Source organism: Polistes canadensis, unplaced genomic scaffold, assembly GCF_001313835.1.
Source record: "Polistes canadensis isolate GaletaPanama2010 unplaced genomic scaffold, ASM131383v1 scaffold_27, whole genome shotgun sequence".
Classification (NCBI taxonomy): domain Eukaryota; kingdom Metazoa; phylum Arthropoda; class Insecta; order Hymenoptera; family Vespidae; genus Polistes; species Polistes canadensis.
In genome coordinates this window covers 164,754-176,568 of record NW_014569574.1, presented here as the reverse complement: position 1 = coordinate 176,568, position 11,815 = coordinate 164,754, and the positions used below count along the sequence as shown (strand labels likewise).

At 28.8% G+C, this 11,815-nt stretch overlaps 1 protein-coding gene across 9 annotated transcripts in view; it reads right to left on the bottom strand.

Moving 5' to 3' along the window:
* Positions 1-7,584: 7,584 nt before the first annotated feature.
* Positions 7,585-11,815, bottom strand: part of LOC106783889 — a 17,911-nt gene continuing 13,680 nt past the window's right edge. For 6 of the 9 annotated variants that reach the window (XM_014742857.1, XM_014742860.1, XM_014742858.1 and 3 more), the window contains 8 exons: positions 11,609-11,632; positions 11,254-11,298; positions 11,024-11,090; positions 10,399-10,566; positions 9,715-9,859; positions 9,354-9,461; positions 9,121-9,273; positions 7,585-8,433 (listed from right to left, as the gene is read on the bottom strand). In XM_014742857.1, the coding sequence (XP_014598343.1) occupies positions 8,379-8,433; positions 9,121-9,273; positions 9,354-9,461; positions 9,715-9,859; positions 10,399-10,566; positions 11,024-11,090; positions 11,254-11,298; positions 11,609-11,632 (765 nt within the window). In that variant the 3' untranslated portion in view covers positions 7,585-8,378. Of the gene's footprint in view, positions 8,434-8,843; positions 8,880-9,120; positions 9,274-9,353; positions 9,462-9,714; positions 9,860-10,398; positions 10,567-11,023; positions 11,091-11,253; positions 11,299-11,608; positions 11,633-11,815 lie in introns of all 9 variants that reach the window. The other 3 variants (XM_014742863.1, XM_014742862.1, XM_014742865.1) reach the window with 3 other exon arrangements.

Below are 11,815 nucleotides of genomic sequence, written 5' to 3'. Positions count from 1 at the left end.
TATATAATTAATAATATATATATATATATATCTTTTGATTATATTATTATATACGAATGAATGTTTAAATGTGTGTTATTTATGTGAAAAAATAAAAGAAAATAAATAAATTATTTGAGACGACTTTAAGTTGTGCGGCAGAGAAACTTGACGCATTCCAAACTAGTCGATTAATCGTATCACGTAATAGCACTTCGCTAACGTCTACCACAAATCCCGATAAAGTACTTATGGTCGCTCGACCATCCTGGCCCTAGACGAAATTAGGTCGCACCTATACGCGCGATTCCATTTTCGATGACATATATGGGTCATCTTTTCTATTTGTTAAAGTTATCCTTTCTAAATAAGACGTAGATATCTATAGATTAGATTGATTACGAAACTAATTTCGTTCTTTTCTTCTTTTTTTTTTATTTTCATTCGATACCCCTCCCCTCTCCCACTCCGATCGTTCCGCTAAATCTCCATAAAAAATAATCAAACTTTACGCATTCAAAATGAGACGTCGATATTTATCGATCAGATTGTTCCGAAACTAATTTCGTTCTTTTTTCTTTTTTCTTTTCATTCGATACCCCACGATCGTTCTTCTAAATCTCCAAACAAAATAATCACTCGCTGATGATTTATTTTATATTCGTATTTTTACTATCCCTTTTTAAGGATTCGACGTAATTATCTATTAAGACCTTATCATAATTATTCAATATTACCAAAAATGTCGCGCGCGTGACTTATTTTATATTTAAATTACTCTTATATTATAAAATAAATCGTTAATAAAATAGATTTGTCTTATATTTTAACTTACAGTTGGTGACATAATAAGGCGAGAATAGCCGAATTCATCAAATCCGACCTTTCGCGATCGTTCGAAATACGTTTTAAATATTAAACGTGACCAAAATAATCGTTTTATTATTTTAACATCGAAGACAAAAATATCCCGAAATTACATTAAGATGTTGATTTGTTCGAAAAGAAAAAAAAAAGAAAAAGAAGAGAAAAAAATATTGAACTCGAAAATTGTGACATTACATTATTCCATTCGTAAGGTGGAGAACATTTTCGAGATGTATAATACACAAAATTAGGTTTAAGAAATACATGAAAGATTCTGTTAAACGGAAAATAAGTATATTCATATCGATTTTTTATTGGGGATCGATATTTGGAAGGATCTTTGATCGACCCGCATGGCCCCATTCACTGAACGAGTATGTCTGCAAAGGTAAAAAGGATACCTACGAATAAGAGGGTTCGTTGCACTCTCTGTGTTGATGACGCAACCATTGCGTCACGTTGCCATGGATACTTCAGCATCCCTCTCCTTGATCCACACGTTGGAAGAGCCATATCGCGACGCAACTGTTCCGGAAAACGGGGACTCTGACCTCGAATTGGGTCAACCGACTCGTCGTCGTCGTCGTCGTTGTCGTCGTCGTCATTCGCGAATCACGATCCTCCTTACCTCTTTTACCTCCAATCCTCTTCACCCCCCCCCACCCACCTCTGCACCACCTTTTCATCCACATCCTCATTCTCCTCGTCTTCTTACTCTCTTCTTCAGCCCTCTTTCACTCATTATTTTTACCCGTATCTCTTGCTAAATGTAAAGAAACGGAGAGGGTTGATATTTAAAATAGTGAGAGAGAGAGAGAGAGAGAGAGAGAGAAAGAGGGTCGAAGTTTTAAAGAAAAACGGTTGGAATTGAAAAGAGGTAGAGGTAGAGAGAGAGAGGGAAAGAGAGAAAGTTGATTTTTAATAAAGGGATAGTTGTCATTTGAAAAGGAAAGAGAAGGTTGAAATTTGAAAGAAGAAGAGAGAGTTAAAATGTTGAAGAAAATAAGAGAGAAAGAGAGTAAGAGAGAGGGAGAGAGAGAGAGAGAGAAAGTTGATATTTAATAAAGGGATAGTTGTCATTTGTAAAGGAAAGAGAAGGTTGAAATTTGAAAGAAGAAGACAGAGAGCTTGTATGTTGAAGAAAGAAAGAGAGAAAGAGAGTAAGAGAGAGAGAGAGAGTAAGAGAGAGAGAGAGAGAGAGAGAGAGAGTTGATATTTAATAAAGGGGTAGTTGTCATTTGAAATAAGAGAAAAGGTTGAAATTTAAATTACGAAAAGAAGGTTTGAATTTTGTTAGAAGGAAAAAATGTTGATATTTGAAATAAAGAGAAAGAGTTGAAATGTGGAAAAAAAAAAGACAGAAAGATATAGAGATTAGTCTTCCTATAGAGTGCTCATCGGCCTAGTAACCCTTTCATCACACTTCACTCGTTCTTCTTACGTATCTTCCATATTTTTGATCGAATTCTTCTCCTTCGATGCCTCCCTCTCGTCATCGTTCCCCTTTTACCGAGAGTTCAATCTAACTCACGTATATCTACTATAAGATTTTATACCCTCCATAGGCGTATATACTTTTATTCAACGACCTATGACGTATTAACGATAGGCTCTCCTTTATGTGTGTTCATTGAATATGACGTTGTTTATCAACGTTGTCGTTGTTAGATCATCGATTGATATTTAAAAATAAATTGTAAAGTTTAAACGTTTGATTGAAGAATACGTTCGTATATTTTTGGGGAGAATATTTGTGTGTGAATTCATTTAATAAGTTATTTTTTAAATTATATACTTTTTTCTTTTTAATACGTTGATTTTCATTTTCTTTTTTTTTTCTTTTTTTTCCAAGCATTTTAAATATCGTACTATTCCGTGAAAAACCACTCTGCAAATAAAGTATCCAGCATCCCGAGGTTACTGCACTCACTATCGATCACCGAGAAAATCGGTCAACGTTACCTCTCGTTTCTACTCGAGATATTTTTAGCAGATTCTCGAAACCTCATTTCCATTATTAATCGTGATTTATTGTTTTCCTTTCTTTCTTTCTTACTTACTTACTTACTTACTTACTTACTTATTTTGCACGGTACATGAAATACATCAAAATCGATTATGTTTATTATCGATCGGTAAAGAAGAAAAAACATTTTCAAGCATTTATCTTTATTTATCTTTTTTTTGTTTTTTTTTTTTTTTCGAGACAATATTAAAACACATTCAAAGATTTGTTTAAAAGAAAAAAAAAAAACAGAACGATAGAATTTATATTGCTTACTTACGATTACTTTTTTCTTTCGTTCTTCTGTTGACCTGGAAAAAGTTCTTTTCTTTTTTTTTTCTTTCTTTATATTCTACGAGTAAAAATACCAATGAGATTTTTAACGGTGTGTAAGATCATCATATATTATTCTTCTTAACGTTACAGAATATTTCTTTATCCTTATTACGAGAATAATCATTATAATAATGATATTAATAATAATAATAATAGAAGTGTGCGAGAACTCGAAAATTTAGAGAATTTTTTTTTAGCATCGAATAAATATCGACATTTTTTAAAATTTCGAAAATTCTAATCAGTAATATTCAATACGATTAATATACCATTTTTGATAATAATTTAAATTAATTCTGTAAATTATTTGTCTTTCTTTTCATACATTTCATAATTTTATTATTTTACGTGGATGTATTGAAAAATATTGAGCCTAAAATAAATAATTTTGTTCAGTCAAACTTATACTTTTATTATTAATAAAACAATAAAGAAAAGTTTTTGAGACTAAAAACTTATCTCGTATACCGTGGAAATAAAAATAGACTTAGAAATAAAAATCCGAAACCATAATCGCATTGAATACAATTCCTAAGTCCAATTGGAAGTTTGAAAAAATTCGAAAAATTTCATTAAATTTTCGATCGTTCTCACATACTTCAGAATAAATTTGCACTTATTATTATTGTTTTTTGTCGTCATAATTATTATTATTATAAAAGGGTAATGCATTATGATCGTAAATTGTTTGCGTTTTTCTTTTTCGTAGAATTTCCCACGGCATTTGCGTGCCCGGATAATCTGATCGACGATAAAGCTTAGCAAGAACAATTGGAAATACTGAAATCTATAAATAAAAGCTTCTTCTATATGACAAAACGTATAATATTATTATGTAACAGTAGTAACATTCATTGTAGGCACTATCGTAATCGTTTTCAAATTTCTTCTTAAACTATTTTGCATTTGATTAGAATAAATTCGGCCCTGATTTAATATTCGATCTGACGTTTCTTCGTTTAATTTCTTTTTATTTTCTTTTTTCTTTTTTTTTTTTTTTTTTTTTTTTAATATTTCGTTGGAAAGAAACTCAGTAATGTTCGTTCGTTTTTTTGGAACGATCGTTCGTATTTTCCGACANTTTTTTTTTTTTTTTTTTTTTTTTTTTTTTTTTTTAATATTTCGTTGGAAAGAAACTCAGTAATGTTCGTTCGTTTTTTTGGAACGATCGTTCGTATTTTCCGACAATTATCCGAACGATAAACGAACCTAATTCCAAACTCGTAGATGTGATTTATTTACGTGAATATTTTTAATTAGGTTAATATGCGTTTATGAAAATCGAGATTGAACGTGCCGTTTGATTTTAATTATTATAATTGCGAGGATATACATTTGTGTAATAATAAATAAAAGCATTGATCGTTGATGTTACATCATTTTCATTGATTTTGTGCTGTTTTTTTTTCCTTTTCTATTTATTTTTTCATTAATTTCTGGTCTCTCGAGAATCGGCCAAGAAATTTGAATTTTGTTTATAGAAAATTTTGGACATTTTCAATTGGATAATTAAGAGGCAACAATAATTTCATCCTGAACAATATTCACAGCCTCCGATTCTAAGTTAACTCATTTCTATTCACAATTTGAATAATCTGTGCATGATGACTGTCATGTAAAAATATTCCTAACTGTGCAATAACCAGCAAATATTTCGTTTATTTATTGTTGGTCAAATATTACTTGTTGTTGGCGATATTTGAGATTGGTATTTTTAATTTAAATTTACATTTAAAAACAATTTTTAATTTTGTAATTTAAAATAAACGTGTCTTCGATTTATGAAATTAATTACGTATTTTAATAAATACGATGCAAATGGATTAAAAATCGCAAACTATTTTTCTCTCGTGTTTATGCGTACACGTGGAATTTTTTTTACACGATGAATGTGCGCTGTGTAAAAAAAAAAATCGTATAAATAAAATGTAAAAACAATTAATTAGTAACAAGGTATAAAGCTTGTATTAAATGAAAACAAACAGTAAAAGAAGCAATTTCAAATATAGAACTGCATTAAATAAAATTTCATTCAATGAACATATAATAATAAAAGTCAGAATATTCGTGTAAAAAGAATCTCAGATGTTTGTTTTAATATATTTTTTTAAATTTGTTTTTTCCACTTGAATTACCATAATGAAGAACGTTGTTTCCATCAACGTTAAATCATAATTATTTTTTGCACCGTAATAAAAAAGGACAAATTTAACGAATGTAAACACAACAAGGTTCTTAATCACGTATGAAGCAACTTTTATTTAAACGTAAACTAATTTCGAGATTTTGAATAAAGTCAAGTATCGTTAAACAAGATTAATCAAAAGTTTATGCATAAAACGAAATTTCTTTCCGAGAATAACCAAATAAATAAATAAATAAATAAATATTAATGTGTGTATTTCGAGAAAGATAGATAAAAGGGAGACCCAAAAGTCACTGAATAATTACACGAGAGGTTGATATTTAATCTACAAAATTAATTAAAAATAATTTCCAACGAGTATATTTTTTTTTTTTTTTATAAAAGAATAAATATGAATTTTTAATACACGAAAGAGTGATTCTCTATTTTTAAATGTTCCAGAGACGTTCGGACAACCCTGTAGAAAAAAAGAAGAAAAAAAAAAGGATAAGTAGTTTTGTTTGATGAATAATTTAATTGATCAGTTGTCGTCGTTGACGCATACGAAATAATCAAATGTGTGTGTGTGTGTATGTGTGTGCGTGAGAGAGTTTAGATTATTATTCTTAAGATACAACAAAAGGAAAATAAAACAAATGTAGATGAAGACTAGAAGCAATCCTCGATATAGATTATAAATACATCTATACATATACATATATATATAGAAAAAGAAAAAATAAAAGAAATAGTGTTTCGTTTGATTAATATTTTAATTAATCGGTTGTGTCCTCGTTGACGTAACGAAATAATACAACGAGTTAAACGATCATTTAAAAGAAAAGAACCAAATAGATATGAAGACTAGAAACATCCTCGATATAATAATATATCAATAAACATATGTATTATATGTATATATATATATTATTATTATTTATATATATATATATATATATATAAAGAGAAAAAGAGAGAGTTTCGTTAAACTTACGTCGAACTTTCAACGTTCCTCACGATCGAGCACGTAAAAGCCGTATTTTTTTTTTATATAATATAATATATATATATTTATATATATTTAATATATATCTTTTTTTTGTATAATTATAAATATTATCATTATTATACTTCATATATATACCAGCCATAATTAGGCTAGATTCGTTTAATAATTCATATTTCTCGCGATACATAATAATATAATAATAATAATAATAATAATAAAAAACAAAAATTAATGATAATAACAATAATAATAATAATAATAATGTGCGCGTACGAAACATACCGCTTATTATAATATTTTTTGTCAATTCATTTTCAATGGCATACATGCAACTCTGATTTCGTGTGCGTGTCTCTCTCTCGCTCTTCTTATTATACATGTGTGTGTATATATATATATATATATATGTGTGTCTGTATATGTATATTTGCGGGCATTTAAGTATATAAGTACATAAGTACGCATATATAGAAATATTTGTGCTACCCGTGCTCGAGTTTTATTCCTAAAGATTACTATAAGGCTAACGAGCGTGTGTCTTTGGCTTGATTCAAGATGTATAAAAAATTCGACTGTTTCTATTTGTAACAATAATTTCTACCTTTCTCTCTCTCTGATTCTCTCTCTCTCTCTCCCATCTTCCAAATGGATTATTTTATCTCCTTAATAAATTATTAAATGAATTCTAAACACACGATTCTTCATTTCTTTCTTTCTATCTAATTCGGGACTTCTCAAATTATGTATATTGTAAATCTGACGACTCTTTACGGGGTCGAAAAAATTTCAACAAAAAAACTAAAAAATATCTCGACGCGAAAATGAATTTAAAATCAATTAGACAATCCTAAGGGTGTAGTATCCTCGTGAGTTTATGATAGTTAAATAAAAGATAGTATGAAAACTATACACAGAATCGTGAAAATGTTTGTTCGATAGAAATAGAAAAGTTTTGAGAAGTCCTGATTATAATCATATACTCTCGTGTATATATTATTATATTTATATATTTATATATCCACATACACGTATACACGTATTATACGTATACGTTTATAAGTGCATTATTATTTTCTTTTTTTTTTTTCATTTTTTCTTCGTCCATCGTGTAATCGTATCGAAAACGTTTCATTCGTAAAAATGTATATGTCAATAATTGTATGAGCATATATATATATATATATATATATATATATGTGCCGATAATTATGATAATAATAATTTAAGTTAAAAAATTATACTCATTTATCTTACAATTTGTGTTTTATAATATTAATCCACATTTAATATAAAATAAATCGTAAAATTTATTTTTACAATTTTGTTCACTTGTTAGTCTATTGCCATAATTACCGGCACTATTATGATGATACGAGATGACATGTGTTTTTTTTTTTTATATTATTATTAAAATTAAATGAATAATATTTTAATAAAAATAAGAGGGAAAAAAGAAAAACAATGAAATAAAAAGAATTTTTCGTTCTTCTCTAGAATAATCCGTACGTGTAAATCGCATGTCAGTGCTTTTAAGAGAACATGATTCATATTTAACGATTAGAACATAAGTCATTGGAAGAAGTTGAGCGGTAGGACAATTTTCTTCTTAACTCGGTTACTCTCTCTCTTTTTGATTACATTATTTTGATTCTTTTTTAAACGAAATTTTACATTTCCTGTCATTTTGTAATCGTCGTTATTTTTCTCTTGCTTAAAAATTCGAGAGAAATTTTGTTCAAAAGTGAAGTTTTAAGAGCGAAGCAGTTTTTTTTTTTTTCGAAATTGCAAGGGAAAATGATTTTGTTTAATTAAATATCTACTTTATCGACAGAGAGCTGAATTAATCAACTGTTCGAAGTAAGTATCGTGTAAAACTCAATTAACAAGTTTCTTTTTTTTCGAGAATTTTTGTTTAATTTTATTCGCACGTTTATCAGCTCCGTTACGTTTCTTTACTTCTTCTTCTGCTTCTTCTTTTTGTCTTCTCATCCTACCATTTTGTATTTTATTGTTAATAAAAAGACCACTAATGTAGAAGTAGTAGTAGAGGTCCCAGATCAGCATAAACGCATCGATGATTTTCTTTCCAGTTGTGGAATCCTTATATACGTCCTGAACAAAGTAAACAAATTTTATTTTTTCTTTATAAATAAAAAGTGTCAAAATAAAAAAGGGAAATCAAGCGAAATATTTCAACAATTTATACTTTACAAATTGTACATGCAAATGATTATTTCAACCCATCGCAGGAAGAAAATGTTTCAGTTTCTGACGTACGTGGCACGAAGTATATAGAATTCTAAAATTTATAATAAATAATATAAAAAGTAATTTCCAAGATACTAGCGTGGGAGAAGAAATATACTATAAATGTAATTGTATTTTGATATCAACACATCAATGAATGTTCACATATTATAAAAGGGTAAAAGCGTATTTTTCCATCACATGCATGATGAATAAAGTTGAAAACACACATACGTAGAGAAAGATGTTCAATCTCTTTTTTTACTATCGCTTACCTATCTTATTATTCGCTCAGTACCGGCAGTAGGGACCTTATACGAGAAAGGTCAAAAGAAAGCAGAGTATTAAGAAATATTCATTGAATTTTATTAATCATTTATAGAAATTGTTAATGCACGTATACTACCCATATAAATATTATTTCCAATAAAATAAAAACGAACAGAAAGGAAATATGTATATTTGTTAATAAAAAATATATATATATATATAAAAAAAAAACAGAAAAAAAAATGAAGAAAAATAATGAAAAAGAAATATTCTCGTACTTACAATTCGATGCTTTGTATAGTTGACGTAGGACACGTCGTGTCTACTTTAACATGACAGTGTTTATGACACTTCATTTGACAGTCCCTACACTCGTATCCTTGTTTGCCTAATCTTCGAGCTAGCGTTCGTTTACACACTTCGCACACCGTACCTCTACAAATATAAAATATTATCATGATACAAACAAATAATTGTATTTTATCTTAGAATAGATTGAATCTTTAAAAACTTACCCTGACATGTGTTTTGCGATGAACGTGTGATCGTTGAATATATGTAATTTCGTGCCCTTTTTCCTCCATTTGCTTTTTTGTGCGAGTGATAATGGAACCAAATAATGTCTGCAAATGAAACATTAATAGTGTTGATGTCATTTATCAAATGAAACGTTTTATGTGTTCATTGTAATAGAATTTTATTTATTAGATTCGTATTATTCTAAATGTTTTGATCTCTCAATATATTTGAAATAAATTATTATGTAATATAAATATCGTCGATATTATTTATACCAAACAAAATATTCAAATATATGTTAACTGATCATTTATTTAATCAAATTACGATCAAATAAATAGAAATAAAATTACTCACTTCTTGATACCATTTTCCATGGTTTCTAAAACAAGCGTAGAGGCCTCGTTAACATAAGTTCTCGTAGAAGTTCCGCTAATACCGGATGCTTCGCTCAAACTAGATCTCCTCGAGTGTTCTTCTCTTCCTGGTATCGACAAATGTGCTGTAAAAATGAATTTTCACACTTGGACATGGGTGGAATGGAAACTACGATGGGGGGGGGGGTTTGGTATGGTAATTCAACAAATAAATTTTTTTACGGGTATCGTCTATTTCACAGTTATGGTCTAATTGAAAGTTCAGGCTACTACAAATGACTATAATTACAGAATACAATGCATACAAATATGAAGTTTCTTCCGGTGTTCAATAATGTAGGAGAAACTTACCAACATCGAGTGCCATTAACGCAACGGTTACGCAAGCAAGGGGCAGAGCGTGAAATTGTGAATTAATATAGAAAAAAAAAATGGAAATTCACTATAATTGGGAATAGTTTTTTAAAAAAATGGTCATTGTTGAAAAGACAATTAAACATTGATATCAATCAACACAAATTCAAGCAATGAATTTCAAATGAAACAGAAGTGTAAGTAATAGTGTCTACACATTTCAATTTAGTTTACATGAAAGTTAAGAAATACATATTTTCTAATCTAATCTAATTCATTTCAAAGTAATAATATGATAAATAAAACATACCTGATCCAGGATCTCGTGCTCTGTCCGCAGATATGGACCTCGAATGTGCATCCTCGTGATTGATGTCTCCTTCTGGACCAACCGATCTACTCCTTGTTTTTGATCGACTCAAACGCTTTTTTATAGTACCGAAAAAGTCTCTTCGTTTTCTTCTCGTTCTTCCTCTTTCTGTAAGGTTTTGAACAAAATTTATAACAAATTTTTTCACACAGGATGTTTTTTGTTCTTTTTTTTACAAATTTTTATCTATAAAATAAAAAATACACCCAATTTTGTTTTTACACGAAATTTTTTGTTTTTTTAGACGATTTTGAATTAACACGATCTATTCATATTTTAAGAAGATAATTTTTACTTCACCAGGCAATTTATCTGATTGTGAGTTAAACAAAAAGTATTTTTCGATAGACATGGTAATATATTTTATATTAATATAATAATATTTATTTTATTATATATTTTTCATACGTATCTTTCAGGAACGTATCTATCGTGTATAAAAACAGAATTAGATGTACAATAATTCCAGTTTACGAGGATCTTAAGAATGCAGTACTATTACTAAAAAATATTGAGAACCACATTACATTAAATATTCAAAATGATATTTTTATTTGTGATTTACCTTCTGAATTAGAGGAATTTGGCGTACTTTCTGGTCCTGATGTCACACTGGTGTCCTTTCCTCCGTGCTGAAATAAATCGTACGATATTAGACAATGAAGCATATTAACTTCATTTAATTAAAGTGCTATTTTATTATTTAAGAAAGAGAAAGAGAGAGAAAAAAACGGGCTAAATAAGAAAGAGGGAGAAAGAGAGAAAGAGAGTATAGCAAATCAATAGTACACTTACCTCAGGGGAAATTTCTTGCCAATTTCCGTTTTCCGTCATAGCTACCTGTTGGATTAGTAAACACACGGCACATTCAAGGATAGTTAATGCTATAATGAAACTAAAAAAAAAAGCATTCAAATTCAAGGTAAACCTCGCGTAATTAAAAATTAAAAATAAAACGAAGGATGGTCTTGAATAAATTGAATAGAAAAGAAAAAATAATAAACATTATTATTTTATATGCCTCGCGTGATCGCATTAGATCGGAAAAGTGATTAGAAAATGTTTACGCAAATTGCTATTACGTAATCGAATAAGAAAAAAAAAAAATAAGAAAAGAAATTCGCACTGGTGGCGTGTCGTGGTATCTCACCTTTACTACTTGTCGCTCTGCTTGCTGTAAAAGATAATTAGAGCAAAGGATCGTTTAATTTCTCAGATGACTATTATTATTATTACTATTATTACTATTAGGACATCTATGTGTATGTATTTGTCGTGAACCGATAATTACGACAGTTTACTTAGCCAACAAATATTTTTAATTATATTCACATGATTTTATTTTATTATATTGTAT